At 38.1% G+C, this 17,910-nt stretch overlaps 1 protein-coding gene across 1 annotated transcript; it reads left to right on the top strand.

Annotated features, from left to right (window-relative positions):
• Positions 1–405: 405 nt before the first annotated feature.
• LOC310738383 (uncharacterized protein) lies at positions 406–9,478 on the top strand. Its single transcript, XM_083563369.1, has 5 exons — positions 406–706; positions 871–911; positions 996–1,070; positions 5,437–5,626; positions 7,776–9,478. Exons 1-5 carry the CDS (start codon positions 640–642, stop codon positions 8,159–8,161), a joined length of 759 nt encoding a protein of 252 aa, XP_083419495.1. The 5' UTR covers positions 406–639; the 3' UTR covers positions 8,162–9,478.
• The last annotated feature ends 8,432 nt before the right edge of the window (positions 9,479–17,910 follow it).

Here is a 17,910-nt window from a genome sequence, read left to right as displayed (position 1 = left end):
TCATGGAGAACATCCCCCACACACACAACTTATTAAACAGTACATTCAGAACTTATAGCAGGAGATCTATCTATCTATCTATCTATCTATCTATCTATCTATCTATCTATCTATCTATCTATCTATCTATCTATCTATCTATCTATCTATCTATCTATCTATCTATCGAAAAAAAAAACCACTTTCCACTTTTGCACATTATTGTCACATGGCAGCAATTTTCCAAATACCTTTCATTTTAACAATACAAAATATGAAGTATTAGTATTTTAAGTAACGTCAATAAAAACCCATTTTTATTATAATAAATGTTAACAATTAATGCAGTGGAGGGTTACGTTTGTACCCTTATTGCGATATTCACACTGTTCATAATTTAAATCTAATCACAGGGGGCGCTAATGCAACCATGTACTTGAGGAATGTGAGAAGAAGAAGAAGAAAAGAAGCAGAAGAAGAAGAAGAAGAAGAAAAGAAAAAAGACGAAAAAGACAACAACAACCACCACTATTAAAATTCCTTAAGTTTCTCCTGATGATGAAAAGGTCACACCACATGGGACACGCTTGCTGACGTCATTGTAGATGGGTTATTGCGGGTGTCACGTGATTGCACAGTTTTTACCCCATAACTACTGGAATGGCTAGGAACGAAGAGAAACAGCTTGGGAAATTAAACCGATTATGGCTTCAAAAAGAAAGAGAGGGTAAATCAAACAATCCCTCTTTTCACTCCTCACGTTTTACTTTAATCGTTTGTATATATTTTTTTTCTTTTAATGTGTTTTTATGTAACTGATTTTAATGCAATGTGTCTGAATGTATAAACAGTACATGACCTGGGTTTGTCCTAAATCTTTTTTAAATCCAGAAGGTCGCATTAAAGATGTGCACTGCTCAAGACCAAAAATTGTGAGTTATCCCTCCAAGCACACTTCCATCTTATCATCCATTTATACTATGTCTTTCTAATGAATGTCACTGTGGTTCCTCTAGGCGACGTTGAATTCTGTTGCAGCCGTGAAAAAATGGATACCGAGCATCAAGAGTGAAATTGAATATTACCTGCAGGTATGGATACACATCAGCACATAGTGGTGGACTATGTTCTATGTAGGAGATGCAACCTGAAGGAGATTGGAGACTGTAAGGTGTTGGCCGGGGACAGTGTAGCTAGACTTAGACAGCATCGGATGTTGGTCTGTAGGATGGTTTTGGAGGCGAAGAAGAAGAAGAGGAGGAGAGTGAGGACTGAAAGAAGAATCAGATGGTGGAAACTGAAGGAGGAAGAGTGTAGTGTGAGGTTCAGGGAAGAGGTCAGACAGGGGCTCGGTGGTGGAGAAGAGGTGTTGGATGATTGGGAAACTACTGCAGGAGTGATGAGGGAGGCAGCTAGAAAAGTACTTGGTGTGACTCCTGGAAATAGAAAGGAAGACAAAGGGATGTGGTGGTGGAATGAGGAAGTGCAGGAGAGCATAAGGAGAAAGAGGTTGGCGAAACAGAATTGGGATCAACAGAGAGATGAGAAAAGTAGGCAGAAGTACAAGGAGATGTGGCAGCGGGTGAAGAGGGATGTGGCGAAAGCCAAGGAAAAGGCATATAAGGAGCTGAATGTGAAGTTGGACACTAAGGAAGGAGAAAAGTATTTGTACCGTTTGGCCAGACAGAGGGACCGAGCTGGGAAGGATGTACTACAAGTTAGAGCAATAAAGGATGGAGACGGAAATGTGTTGACGAGTGAGGAGAGTGTGTTGAAAAGATGGAGGGAGTGTTTGGAGCAGCTGATTAATAAGGAAAATGAGAGAGAAAGTTGGATGATGTGGAGATGGTGAAGCAGGAAGTGGATAGGATTAGTAGGTAGGAAGTGAGAGCAGCTATTAAGAGAATGAAAAGTGTAAAGTCAGTAGGACCAGATGACATACCGGTAGAAGCATGGGGATGTTTAGGAGAGATGGCAGTGGAATTTTTAACCAGGTTGTTCAACAAGATTTTGGAAGGTGAGAGGATGCCTAAGGAATGGAGAAGGAGTGTGCTGGTACCGATCTGTAAGAATAAGGGAGATGTGCAGACCTGCAGTAACTACAGGGGAATCAAGTTGATCAGTCACACCATGAAGTTATGGGAAAGAGTAGTAGAAGCCAGGCTGAGAGAAGAGGTGACCATCTGTGAGCAACAGTATGGTTTCATGCCTATGAAGAGCACCACAGACACATTATTTGCTTTGAGAATGTTGATGGAGAAGTATAGAGAAGGTCAAAAGGAGTTGCATTGTGTGTTTGTGGATTTAGAGAAAGCGTATGAGAGGGTGGAGAGAGAGGAGCTGTGGTATTGTATGAGGAAGTCAGGTGTGTCAGAGAAGTATGTGAGGGTGGTGCAGGACATGTATCAGGACAGTGTAACAGCAGTGAAGTGTTGAAGGTAATGGCAGCTTCAAGACGCCAGCTTTTTGGCCCATTCTTCCACACAAACATCCTTCAAATCTTGAAAGTGGGCCTCGTCTATGAACTCTGATTCTTTCTATAGATTTTCATTTGGAGGTCAGGTGAAGTGAAGTGTGTAGCAGGAATGACAGACTGGTTGAAGGTGGAGGTTGGACTGCATCAAGGATCGGCTCTGAGCCCTTACCTGTTTGCAGTGGTGATGGACAGGTTGATGGACGAGGTCAGACAGAAGTTTCCGTGGACTATGATGTTTGCGGATGATATAGTGATTTGTGGTGAGAGCCACCAGGAAGTAGGAAAAGAGGAAGACCAAGGAGGCGGTTTATGGATGTGGTGAGGGAAGACATGCAGGTAGTTGGTGTGAAGGAGAACAGATATAGAGGACAGAGTAGTATGGAGATGGATAATCCACTGTGGCGATCCCTAACGGGAGCAGCCGAAAGAAGTTGTTACTTTTTACTGAAATCTTACTTTACAACATTTTATTGAGTAATATTTTACTTTTTACATTTAGGAAAAATTGCTGTTTTAAAGTGAATAGAGGTAGTCCCCGAATTAGGATGGAGATGTGATTAGATGACGCCATCGTAACTTGGAAATATCGTAAGTCGAGACATGGCCTACCCAGGAGTCCCAGAAAGAATCAATAATGAAAGAATCAGTATGGGGTAGTATACTGTAATTTGTTCATAATTTAACAAATACAAGTCCATAATTTAGCTTAACAAAACAATTTACACTACCATAATAAACATTACAGTCTATACAATGACCAGAGATAACATTATGACCACCTGAATAATATTGTGATGTTCCCCCTTTTTCGTGCCAAAACAGTCCTGACCCATAGATTAACTAATAGCATTAACTTCTTCAACAATTTGAGCTATAGTTGTGGACCAGCCTTCGCTCCTCACATGCATCAGTGAGTCTTGGCCACCCATGACCCTGCAGCAGGTTCACCACCTTTCCTTCCTTGGACCACTTTTGATAGATACTGACAACTGCAAACCGGGAAGAGCTGCAGTTTTGGAGTTGTCTAACCATCACAATTTGGCCCTCATCAAACCCAAACTCAAATCCTTAAGCTTAGCCAATTTTCCTGCTTCTAACACATAAACTTTGAGCACAAAATGTTCCCTTTCTGCCTAATATATCTCTCACAATAACAGGTGCCATGATGAAGAGATAATCTGTGTTATTTACTGGTTGTAATTATTATTTTTAGTTGAACCATCGTAACTCTGTACCTACCTGAACATACAATTAATTGAATGAAAACCTGTCATGAGACCATGATCACCGCCCCACAGTTCTCGCTAAAATTTATGAGAATTGAGAGGGTTCCCTTACTGCAGTGAGGTCAAACTCAGGCCAAAATTAACTACTGAGTCTAAGTAAAAGGACAAACCTGGTCAACATTTAATGAACAACAAGAGGATACAATATAAAATGTAAAATTTAAATAAAAGCAGTACATTCTGCTGTTGCACATTTGTCTGTGAAAAGATGCTCGGCATCTTTTCTTGGATTACACTTCATGATTGGGGTTTGGTTCTGTGCTAAGGCAACTTTCCGGATAAAACAAAGGGGTGCATCAGTGAGACGACTCCTGTGTGTGCTTTTGTTTTGTATCTTCATACCAAGAAGTATGTGCTTCCAAAACATGTCCATGAACACATCATGCTCCAATCCCTAACGCTGAAGGTTTCACACAGCGTGATGCTGCATTATTTTGCACAGGCAGGCCGATTCCCATTGCCACATTTTATCCTGAAGCTCTGTGGTGTTTTCTTTCCTTTTGCTTTCCAAAATATTACTTTACAGAAATTCAGAATGTGACTTCTCAAGAAAAGACTGAAACTGGTGCAGGCTTCTGGCTCTTATAAAATGAACTGTCTTTGTTGCAGTGATCATTACATTTTGAGAACTTTTGAGCATTTACTGCTGAATGATGCAGAGAAGCACAGTCAGCTTGTCTATAAATTATTTCTCTGCATCTTCTCTCTCATCTTCCCTACTAATCCACTTATTTTACCACACATTGCAGGCGCTCCATCTGTTATCAGTCCTGTCAGTTTGTCCCAGTGCAGTTTAATTTCATTTACACTTTTAGATTTCAAATATGCCTTCTCCCGTGGTTGTGCCATGCACTGATTTAATTCCTAAAAATTCCGCTTTATTGCATAATTTGGAATCGACTTCACGGAAAAGAAGCGGTAACGGTGTCGGTGCTCTCACCCACTGCACAGGAATAGAAAATAAGTCTGTCCACTTTCCCATTAACTGCGTTTGTAATTTGGTGGAAAGATCACAAACACGAACAGCAAAAGTTTTTCTGTTCAAAAAACAAAAGACTCTTTGTTCTCTCAGGTTCTCTGAGAAGGATTTAACAATGAAAAATGTTTTTAACCAGCCTTATCGTGGCGCTGTCTCACAATATGAGAGAGAGATTTTTATGGAAAGTCTCTCCAATATCATTGTAACTATTAACAGTTGAAATGTACTTCATTAATAATTTAATTTAATAGTTTTTATCAAAATCTACAAAATTGTTGCTTACATTTCATTTCACATTAAATCAGATGACCCAAACCACCGGGTGATGACCCAGTACCAGGCCATGGAAAAGTTTCTGCTGTAAGAGCATTGTTAAATTCTATATGTATGACACTGTATTATTAATTAAAGAGTCACTATCCAAATTTACATACGGTGAGATTTAAGAAAACCCATTTCGACACTTGCGGCTGGATCAGTTAATCATTTACATTGTTAAACATCTCTCAAAAGTTTCAAAATGTATGCACTCTTTATAGAGATGTTATCTGACGATTCCGTGTAAATAAAATGGTAAATAAGTAGATGAACAACCACCCACACCTAACCAGAGTGAGAATATTTTTTAAAACGAAACTGGTCCGTGGTTTACAAATGTTGGTGACCCCTGTTTTACGTGATCACATGATCTATCTGTCTCTCTGTTTTACTTGTAGCAGTCCCAGTTGTCACACTACCCAGAAAGGAAGATAGCAGAGTTCCAGCAGCAAATTGAGCAACTGGAAAAAGAGTACAAGGCGTATCTTAAGAAATTGCGCTTTTTAGACCCTAGCTGTAAACACCAGCCATGGACTCCCAGAGCATACACCAAGAAGAGGCCAGACTCTAAAGGCCATGAGTGCATTGGTTAGTCAGTGTAATTTATTTGTAAATTTATAGTAAATTTATTTCTTAAGGTGCTATTGACATGACATTGTTTACCAGATTTTGGTAACGACCCATGCAATCCACACATACAAAGAAATCAAACCATAGATGTCCATAAATTAAGTTATGTGAAATGACGCAGGGGTAAAGTATTTAACACGCTTACTGAAATTTATTTACTTTGCACAAAAGCCTCTGTCGGTAATGGCAGCTTCAAGACGCCTCCTGTACGGAGAAACTAGTTGCATGCATTTCCCAGGTGTGATTTTGGCCCATTCTTCCACACAAACATTCTTCAAATCTTGAAGGTGGGCCTATGAACTCTGATCTTCAGTTCTTTCTATAGATTTTTAATTTGAGGTCATGTGATTTTCTAGCAGCTTAATTTTGTTTCTCAGAAACCATTTAAGAATTTCCTTGGCTGTGTGTTTGGGATCATTGTGTTGCTGAAATGTTCACCCTCGTTTCATCTTCATCATCCTGGTAGATGGCAGCAGATTTTTTTTTATTAAGAATGTCAGGGTACATTGCCAGTACCGTATGCTGAAAAACAGCCCCACACCATGATGTTCCCACCTCCAAACTTCACTATTAGTCTGGTGTTTTTGGGGTTGATGTTCAGTTCTATTTGTCCTCAAAACATGGTGTGTATTATGGCATCCAAAGAGTTCAATTTTAGTCTCATCTGACCAGACTATATTCTCCCAGACTATATTCTCCCAGACTATATTCTCCCAGTATTTTACAGGTTTGTTCAAATGTTGTGCAGCAAACTTTAAAAAAAGCTTCAACATGCTTTTTTGAGGAATCTTGCATAATGATGGTGCAAACAGACCATGGCGGTTGACTGCATTACTTTTATTATTATTTTTTTTTTTTTACAATTGTACCTGCTAATTCCAGGTCTTTCTGAAGCTTTCCACAAGTGGTCCTTGGCTCTTGGACAACTCTTCTGATATTTTTTCACTCCTCTTTCAGAAATCTTGCGAGGAGCACCTGGTCATGGCTAGTTTATGGTGAAATTATGTACTTTCCACTTCTGGATTATGGCCACAACAGTGCTCACTGAAAGATTCAGAGGTTTTGAAATTCTTCTTTAACCAAAGCCATCAGTATGTTTAGCAACAATAAGGTTGCGAAGGTCTTGAGCGAGCTCTTTGCTTTTACCCATCATGAGATGTTTCTTGTATGACACCTTCGTAATGAGACACCTTTATACAGGCCATCAGTTGGGATTGAACCAGCAGATATTAATTTGCACTATCATGATTGCGTTCTAATTACTAATTGATTTCAGCTGGTGTCTTGGCTTTCCATGCCTTTTTTCACCTCCCTTTCATCGTGTGTTTAATACTTTTCCCTTGTGTCATTTCACATTATTACACATAAATTTATGGACATCTATGGTTTGATTTTTGCTTGTGTGGACTGCATAAATTTGGTAAAAATTTAATGTCAATAGCACCTAAAGAAATATATTTACTGAGAAAAATGTTCAATACTTATTTTTACCCTTTGTATATACACTATTTCCAAAAGTATTGGGTCACCTGGTCATAAGTATTGCATCTGATTTTTGAGCATTACTTTCCACATTTAATCCCACTTTGCTCTAATTCCCTCCACTCTTCTGGGAAGATGTTCCACTAGATATTGGAGTGTGCTTATAGATATGTGTGCTCATCAGCCACAAGGGTATTACAAAAAGCAGGTACTGATGTAGGTGAGGAGTCCTGGGGTCCAATTCATCCCAAAGGTTTTTTAGTAGGGATGAGATCATAGCAGGCCACTCAAGATCTTCTTCTACAAGGCATGTAAACCAGATCTTCTTTGTGCACAGGGGCATTGCCTTGCTGGAACAGGTTTTGGGTTTTCAAGTTTAAGTGAATGCAAAATTTTTTATTATAGCTAAAGATGACCTGTACAATTGAGTGCCTTAGGCTTTGTGGTAGTTTGGAAAAGAACCACATATAGCAGGAAAGGACAAGTGACCCAATACTTTTGGAAATATTGTGTGTGTGTGTGTGTGTATATATATATATATATATATATATATATATATATATATATATATATATATATATATATATATGTTTTTTTTTTGTTTTTTTTACATACTTTGTTACAGCCAAGAGACTCTGTGTCCCTGATCAACAATCACCTGCAACAGTTACCACAAAAAAGCAGGATATAAGTATTTCACCTATTGGACCTACACAGTGCTATGATCTTCCAGACCAGGATCTTCCACTGTCCTTTGACTACTCCAAGCTAGCAGTAGTAGTAACTGGATCTCGGGTGGCTTCCACAGGACAGCAGAATAAAACTAACACCCTGGCACATGTCCTGCGCAACAGCCTTCCCAACCTTCACACCTCAGTTTTAACACAAGTTCCAGGAGTGCCAGAGGCGGAGGAGAGAAAACCCTCTTCCTGCACTAAACAAAATGAAGTAAAGACAGAACATGTGTTGGGACTGAGTTGCTACTCATCATCCTCAGATGAAGAAACTTAAAGTTTAAAATATTTCTGCGAGCTCACTGGTTTTTATAGAGATGTTTAAAAATGTGTTTTTGTGCTTTCCAAAAATCTCAAATATTGCTATAATAAATTACTTAGCAATTATTACACTTGTTTAAAAGTTTCACAATTGGATATTACCAATATTACAATTTTCAGAAAAAATGTCAAAAATGGCTATACTTCTTCGACCAAATGAGTTTGTTGGTATACTGGTATAACGTCTCTTCTGGAACACATCACCAGCGTAAGGGTGGGACTGGGGTTCTGCTCGAGTGGGTGTTTTTACCTTCATTTCAGCAGTTTCACACTGAGACAATGCAGCTGAAATACACGGAGAAATTACATAATGACCCCACCACAAACACTGTTGAACCACATTTGCATCTTACTGAATTATCAGTAAGCAGAGATATGCTGACTCAGAGAGAGAGACACGGATGATGCCTCTGTATGAAGCTCATACTTGCTCGAGATGCTTGTAAGGCTTCCCACGCCAACCCAAAACCATTCTTCCTTTTTTCTTTAGCAGTGGGAACCACTTAGTGTGTAACGCTTCGGGGAAATGAAGCCTTTGTCAGTAGTGAGGCTTTAATAGGACACCTTAGTGACACGCACACTGAGGGACAGGATTTCCCACATCTGTGGAGGAAATGAAACCTAAGAATCTCTACCTGTATAATACATCATCTGTGAGAGAATTTTCCTTCATAATACACCATATGTTTACTCATCTGACCTGATTCAAAACAGTTACATGTTCTGCATATATAATGCAATATAGTGTAATGTGATCACAGTTCATTGCAAAAGAGTAAAAAACAGGACAGCTATGTGTGTAGTACAACTAAAAATGTAATAGTAATTAGTAGCTATTATTCAGCTACATTTCAGTAAGGGTGTGTATTTATGATTCAAGATTCAGGTTACTTCAGCATAATAGATTTCATTTTAAAATGATAATAAATTATCTGCTTACACAATTTTTACATTTGACTATATAGTAAACAGTTATAGTAGGGGATTGTTTATAATTGCAATATTAAGTGTCACCCACATAAAAAAAAGAGTTCCCTTTCTGAGTTTGGTTCCTCTTAAGGTTTCTTCCTCATATCATTTAATGGAGTCCTTTCCTTTCACCAATGCCTCCATCTCTCTTATGAGGAATACATTTAAAGGGATATATTTAAAGATCTATTAAATTTATTAATTTAAAATGTATACCCTGAATGTATACTTTTCTATAAATCTGTGTTATCATAGTGTCCAGTATCAAAAACTGTATATTAATAAATTGAATTGTGAAAATCTACGATGTTGTTGGATGTAGGTATATATGCACCTTGAACAGTGGTGCTGCAGCCTTAGATATTAAATGTAATAGAATAATACTCGCTGTAGGTGCACGTTTAAAATTGATGAAATTGCAACAATGGTAGTTAATAACATTGATAAATTGTGTAACAAATGACTAATTAAATCATTATATGAATAGCAAAACAAAAATTTTAGCGTGTTAAATGTAAAAGTTTATGAGAGTCCAATTACAAAAAAAGACAGAGTAAGTATGATAACTGATGGTAATACAGAACACGATTACTTCGTTATTGCTGCTAAAGGCGGTTCTACAAGCTAATGAATCATAAGGTGTAACACGACAATATGACACGTGTAATGACACGGTGTAACACGACATGGGATGATGTTCATCTGAGGTTGTCTTTACCTAATTCTATGGACCAGATCATTTTTTATGTCCTAGTATGTACACTTTTAAAGAAAGTAAACTTTCTTTTTTCACATGAATTCATTAAAGCATTAATTAATTACATTATTTATTTATTTAACATTCAGGGTTCCCACTATGGTTTGACATGAACGATTAAATTGGATGTAATTCCCCAGCTTGCTGGCATGATTGTCATTTACGCATCTTTCTTCAACATCTGTGACAGACATGTTCCATTACTGCTGACAAATTTCGAATAGCTCATTACGACAAATGTTAAGTGGGTATTAAACTTTCTGGCTGATATAGAGTCTTGTCATGACACTTCTGGCTAGTGGCTTTTATGTTTTTATAACTTTCATTTTCGTTCACCTGCTGACACGCGAAGAATATTTGCTTGTAGGAAGCAATTTCTTAGAGTACAGGTTTGAAGTGGCTGAACAAAATAGAGATTTAATGACTAATTTATTCAGGGTTAGGATTTCGGTGAAGGACTGGGAAAGAAAAAAAACACTTTGGTGATGTTCAACTTTTGTGTTAAAAACCGGTAAGGACAAAATGAGGAAAACTCAGCTGCCAGACAAACCTCAACTGTCTGACGAAATGAAGTTGCTTGTTCCAGTAAACTGTGTATGTGCATGTGCATGTGTGTCTGGAGGATATGCAACATAAAGGGCACAAGTCGAACTCATGCCGCTCTCTTGTCTGGTTTAAACAAACCACCAATCTCCACCCCAACACCCACTCTATTCTCATGCAGACCCCTGAGTAATGGAGGATGCACGACTGCAAAATCATGCACACACAAACACACAGAGAGTGTTTCATGTGGAAGCTTCTGTTCCTTCGTGGTTGGTTGAAGGGTTTGTGAAACTATATTCAGCTTCATCACTGTTTATGTAAACAATGAACTGAAATGGTTGTTAAACTAAGAGTGCATCATGTTCCTTCAAATTGGTAAAAATGTGTATTTGATGAATATTAACTTTTTAAAAGGTTCCCACAGAGACTATGTTAACGTTTCATGTATTTCTTACTGCACATGCTAACTGACAGGATGCTGGTGGTCTTTGGTGCACAATGTGGACCACATTTTTCTAAACTATGCTTTCTAGGTCATTTAAGAAAAGAAAAAAAAGGTTTGGCACATGACCAATTAAACATTTCCGGCAGTTTTGAAACAACAGTTTATATTTTTACACTCTGTCACATATGTAATATAATTACATGCTACTTCATTTTCTAACTAATACAGTAACCATGTGAAAGTGTATGGTTTGTAACTGAAAGAGTTAGCAAACCAGTCATACCACCAAAGCCATATTTTAAGAAATTAGAAGTCTTTCTTAACCGTTTGTAGCAAGATACAGAATTAGTCTTGAACAGAACATGGGTCTTGAAACTTTTGTACACCATGGAAAATCTTAACACTGACCTGGTCGGGGGGTCGGGGGACGACGACGATGACACACCTCTATGTACTTCTATGTAAAAATTCAGCTGTTGGTCATATACCATATACCCATGTACACACACACACACACACACACACACACACACACACACACACACACACACATTTATATATATATATATATATATATATATATATATATATATATATATATATATATATATATATATATATATATATATATATATAATATCACAAAAGTGAGGACCATACAAATGTGTGTCTTCTATTAGAGCAGTTAAAATTTGGTGCTTTGAGAACAATTCTCTAATACTCACCACTGGATGTTCAACATGGTAGCTCACGGAAAAAACCTCTCTAAGGATTTGAGAATTAGGAACCAAAAATATGCAGAGGCAATAAGGAGATCAGTAACACCCTGAAATTAATTTACAGTACAGTGGCCAGGGTCATACAGAGGTTTTCCAAGATGGTTTTCCCTCAGGACAGACCTCACAAGGGTCCATCAAAGAAGTTAAGTCTGCGTGCTGTGCGTCAGGTGCAGAAGCTGGCATCTAAAAACAGATGCATGAGTGCTGCCAGCATTTCTTTAGAGGTTGCAGAAGTGGAAAGTCTGCTCGTCAGTGCTCAGACCATACGCCGCATACTGCAACAAGTTGGTTTACATGGCCATCGTCCCAGAAGGAAGCCACTTGTGAAGCTTGCTCAAAAGAAAGCCTGCAAAGAGTTTGCTGAAGACAATCTGTTCAAGAGCATGAATTACTTAAAGCATGTTCTGTGGTCTAATGAGACTAAGATAAAGTTGTTTGGCTCAGATGGTGTACAGCATTCCACAAGAAATTACCATTTTAGTAAAATTATCTGGAAAGAAGACAAAGTCAGGATGCTGAATAAGATCACACTTCTTTAAACTAAAAATAACATGCTTAAATTCTAACTGGAATCATTGTCCAGTGATTTGGGGGAAATGAAAGCTGCTTGTTAGTTTATAATAAGGAATGGCACATCTCTAGATGTGATGTTGTGAATTCCAGAAATGACATGAAATTAGCAGGAAGATATTGATGAGGAATTGAAAAGAGGCCGTCAGTCGTTTAGTAGTCCATGCCTTCACTGTACAGCATCCATTCACTCTACTACAACTATGCACACTAGTGAAGGAGGCAAGAAACTATTACTGTGGTCAGAGGATTTAATCCCTGTATACAAGCTGTGATAAAAAAAAAAAAATACTGGGGAATTTGATCCTGCAAATCAAGATTCATTTGATTTTCTAAAAAATCTGGAATGATATGCTGAGGTGTTTGCCTGATACTTTGCCATGTCACACATGTTTCTGAATACAATGACTTTATTGCTCAGATGATACATTTGTACAACAGTAATTATAATTTGAAAACAACTCATCCTGTGCTAACACTAGGTGTTAAAAAGACAGATTTTAAACCACATATGAATGTATGAAATCCACACAATTAGCAAAGAAAATTCTGTCCCAATGTAGTCCGCAAATGCTGGCCTTTAGGAAAAGGATTTCCACCACCCTATTTCCATTAGCGCTATATTATGCATTCTGATAACCCAGATCAGGTAACTGCACATCTGTATTAAGTAAAGCTATGGGTTCTGTAGTAAAATGGTTAGATGTCCCCTAAGAGTACACTTTGCTGATGATGCCTTGGTTAATGACTTTCTGCATTTTATGCATTTCTGTCCAGATAAAGTTGTACTTTGAACTTAAGCTTATACTTTAAAAATTACAGTTCCTGCAGTTGTTCTTATGGAAATATCTGCAATAATTTGTGCATGTAACAAACATACATGTAGACTAACGTTTCTTTAACTGGTGTTAAAGAGTTGCTAATACATTCGAGTGCATTTAGGCTAATGTAGCTAAAGTTGTCAAAGTTGTATACATTTAGACTAATGCAGGCATATTAATGCTGTAGTTGTTACTGTATCATAATACATTTATACTAAAGTAGTTCAAAATGTCACATAAGGCTGGATTTGGTTGGAAATGTAGCATTTAGGTCTATTAGAGCTGTAAACTGCAATCTGATCTTGATCTAGATAAAGTTTTGTCACATTAGACACGTCTTAAAGCGACTACTGACAAGCTAAGATAAGAGAAAGGGTCTTATTTTGCATCTCGAAAGAAACAAAATAACTGTTTAGTCATTAGATAATACAAGTTGTATGTGTCAACTATGCCAAAATGACTGGATCGATGGTAACAGTGGCCTTTCTATTAAAGGGGATGATTTAAGACACACAAAGCAGCAATCATTTTCCTGCTGGCCTGATAATAAGACCATTCAATCCAGAGGAGCCACTTCTCCTTCAAAGGTTTTGTGGAAGATATCCCTAAGTTTGACTTTATGTACCAAAATGTAACAGTTGCTAATGTCCTTAATGCAATGGAAAGATAACCACATTGTGAAAGCTCAACAAGGCCTCGAAGAAAAGAATGAGGTCTTGACTAAACACAATTAAACTTAGCTATTCTGGTTTAATTTGGGAAGTAACATGCTGTTTGTGTATGTAGTTATTGTTCTCATTATTTTTTAGTGCATCATATGATACTGTATGTGTTCCATTGTTTCATGTGATGGTTCTTAAATCCATTCTAAACCCATTAAAGATTTTACATATAGTCTAAATTTCACAAGAATCCTGTGTGATAAGTTTGGCCAATTGGATAGAGGAATAACTCATTTGCATGAAATGATGACACAATAATGGTTAATAATTGTAGATATAGCCGAACTCTTTTAAGAGAAGCCTGTGTGATACGCTTACCTTCATGGAGCAACAACTGGTGTGCATGAGGTAATGACCCAATGATGAGTCAGACTCTCTGAGAGCTGAAGGAGGACAACTCAAGGCAGGAATTCCCTGCCATTGGACACCTGCCCAAAAGAGAAGGTAGATATGATGCTTCAGGGCTAAAACTATCAAAAGGGTAAGAAAACTGCCTCAACCCACATTTTACACCAAGATATATGTCAGAATTACATCATCTCAAAAATATTTTAAATATCATAGAGATAATCATGTTAGAAATTCTAATTAATAAACTTTAATCAGTGTTCTAGGAGTATGGAAGTGGCATTGAGACATTGAAGACCATCTCTGACCAAAGATGTACGTGATCATGATTACCATTTTGAACAAAAATATCACCCAATGATTTAGGCTCATTACTAAATCATTAACTCAAAACTTAATATGCATTTCGAGCTGAATCCCATTTACATTACCAGTGAGAAGAACAGTATAAAATATCTGAGCAGGAATTTTCCTGTGTACTTTTTGGCTGCAGTATTTCATGTATTTTGTCACTAATAGGCGGTAATAAACTTCTCCTTCATTATAATTTTTATTATGTATTTATTATTATTATTATTATTATTATTATTATTATTATTATTATTATTATTATTATTATACTATCTATCTTTCTTTCATTTATATGGTATCCATAAAGTCTCATTAAAAAAGTATGGTAATAACATAACGATAACCATCACCATAAACTACCACAATAAAACCATTGTAGCATATATAAATATATATAAATATATATATATATATATATATATATATATATATATATATATATATATATATATATATATATATACAGTGAGGAAAATAAGTATTTGAACACCCTGCTATTTTGCAAGTTCTCCCACTTAGAAATCATGGAGGGGTCTGAAATTGTCATCGTAGGTGCATGTCCACTGTGAGAGACATAATCTAAAAAAAAAATCCAGAAATCACAATGTATGATTTTTTAACTATTTATTTGTATGATACAGCTGCAAATAAGTATTTGAACACCTGAGAAAGTCAATGTTAATATTTGGTACAGGAGCCTTTGTTTGCAATTACAGAGGTCAAACGTTTCCTGTAGTTTTTCACCAGGTTTGCACACACTGCAGGAGGGATTTTGGCCCACTCCTCCACACAGATCTTTTCTTGATCAGTCAGGTTTCTGGCCTGTCGCTGAGAAACACAGAGTTTGAGCTCCCTCCAAAGATTCTCTATTGGGTTTAGGTCTGGAGACTGGCTAGGCCACGCCAGAACCTTGATATGCTTCTTACAGGGCCACTCCTTGGTTATCCTGGCTGTGTGCTTCGGGTCATTGTCATGTTGAAAGACCCAGCCTCGACCCATCTTCAATGCTCTAACTGAGGGAAGGAGGTTGTTCCCCAAAATCTCGCAATACATGGCCCTGGTCATCCTCTCCTTAATACAGTGCAGTCGCCCTGTCCCATGTGCAGAAAAACACCCCCAAAGCATGATGCTACCACCCCCATGCTTCACAGTAGGGATGGTGTTCTTGGGATGGTACTTATCATTCTTCTTTCTCCAAACACGTTTAGTGGAATTATGACCCAGAAGTTCTATTTTAGTCTCATCTGACCACATGACTTTCTCCCATGACTCCTCTGGATCATCCAAATGGTCATTGGCAAACTTAAGACGTGCCTGGACATGTGCTGGTTTAGGCAGGGGAACCTTCCGTGCCATGCATGATTTCAAACCATGACGTCTTAGTGTATTACCAACAGTTACCTTGGAAACGGTGGTCCCAGCTCATTTCAGGTCATTGACCAGCTCCTTCACTGTAGTTCTGGGCTGATTTCTCACCTTCCTTAGGATCATTGAGACCCTACAAGATGAGATCTTGCATGGAGCCCCAGTCCGAGGGAGATTGACAGTCATGTTTAGCTTCTTCCATTTTCTAATGATTGCTCCAACAGTGGACCTTTTTTCACCAAGCTGCATGGCAATTTCCCCGTAGCCCTTTCCAGCCTTGTGGAGGTGTACAATTTTGTCTCTAGTGTCTTTGGACAGCTCTTTGGTCTTGGCCATGTTAGTAGTTGGATTCTTACTGATTGTATGGGGTGGACAGGTGTCTTTATGCAGCTAACGACCTCAAACAGGTGCATCTAATTTAGGATAATAAATGTAGTGGAGGTGGACATTTTAAAGGCAGACTAACAGGTCTTTGAGGGTCAGAATTCTAGCTGATAGACAGGTGTTCAAATACTTATTTGCAGCTGTATCATACAAATAAATAGTTTAAAAATCATACCTTGTGATTTCTGGATTTTTTTTTTAGATTATGTCTCTCACAGTGGACATGCACCTACGATGACAATTTCAGACCCCTCCATAATTTCTAAGTGGGAGAACTTGCAAAATAGCAGGGTGTTCAAATACTTATTTTCCTCACTGTATATATATATATATATATATATATATATATATATATATATACACACACACACACACACACACACACACACACACACACACTGGCGATCAAAATTAGAGAACAATTTATAAACAATTGAACAATTCTGAAATAATGTCATCTTCACTGCTCAACAGTTGAAGGAGTTTTTGTCCTGTCTATACCATGCTACCAGAACATCTTTTCCACAAATTAACTAAGGCATTTCCAAAAAAAACATTATTTTGCAGAAAACACACTGATCAAAATTAGAGAACAACAAGGACTGTAGCATGAAAAAATAAATGAAAAAGATTACAACAAAATTTTCTGAAGGTTACAACAGTCAGCAATTAGTAGGAAGTGTACAGGCCTCTGCTCTGAATGACTTCAGCACATCTGCAGCCACAGGACAGCACTAGTCTCTCACACTGCTCAGGTGTGATTTTGGTCCACTCTTCTTCCAGTCTCCTTCACAGTTCAGTGACTGTAGTGGGTTTCTTGGCCATAACTTTGTTGCCAAGGATTTTCCAGAGGTTCTCTATTGGGTTGAGATCAGGACTCTGGGTAGGCCATGTCATTATTTCAATGTTTTCAGTTTCAAGGAACTGCTTTACCCGTTTTGCTGTGTGACATGGAGCATTGTCCTGCATGAACACTGCGGGCTGATTGGGTGATGAACGCAGGAAAGGAACCATATGTTGTTGAAGAAGGTTCTGATAAACATTTGCATTCACTCTGCCATGTAGCTGTATAAGACCCCCAACTCCTGCTGCAGAAAACATGCCCCAAACCATGTCACTTCCTCCTCCACTTTTCACTGACTTCTTTACACACTTTGGGTTCAGTTTTTCTCCAGTTTGTCGCCGAACATAATGTTTCATATCGGACCCAAATAAATTAATCACTGAAGTGAACTTTGGACCAGTTCTCCTCTGTCCACCCAACATGCTCCTCAGCAAAGCTTAGTCTAGCCTTTTGATTCTTTCTGCTAATGAGAGGTTTGGTCACTGCAGAGTGGGCTTTCAGTCCAAATGCTTAAACGTCGAGACACTGTATGACGAGACAGATCCTTACCCTGTTCAGCCCTGAACTGGTGAGCAATTCCAGCTGCAGTGTGGAAACGATTGCCCATTGAGATCCTCCACAGTATCCTGTCCTCTCTTGTATTTGTCTTCCGTGGACGACCAGCCTTCTTGGCAGACTTGAATGAGTTTGTGATTTTGTAAAGATTCAATATTCTTTAAATCACAGATTTGGAACGACCAACTTGTCTTGCTATGGCTGATAGGGTCATCCCTTTGGCCTTCATCTGGACAACCTGCTGCCGGA

Source organism: Silurus aristotelis, assembly GCF_946808225.1.
Source record: "Silurus aristotelis genome assembly, chromosome: 15".
NCBI lineage: Eukaryota > Metazoa > Chordata > Actinopteri > Siluriformes > Siluridae > Silurus > Silurus aristotelis.
The sequence above is the reverse complement of the archived record's forward strand: the minus strand, read 5'-3'. Positions and strand labels throughout refer to the sequence as shown.

What these genes read in the sequence shown, in the direction of transcription:
- LOC310738383 (XM_083563369.1), top strand. Translation starts at nt 640, where the DNA reads ATGGCTAGGAACGAAGAGAAACAGCTTGGGAAATTAAACCGATTATGG. An exon ending in ACTGCTCAAGACCAAAAATT is followed by an intron (nt 912 to 995) that starts GTGAGTTATCCC and finishes TGGTTCCTCTAG; the next exon opens with GCGACGTTGAATTCTGTTGC. An exon ending in AAATTGAATATTACCTGCAG is followed by an intron (nt 1,071 to 5,436) that starts GTATGGATACAC and finishes TTTTACTTGTAG; the next exon opens with CAGTCCCAGTTGTCACACTA.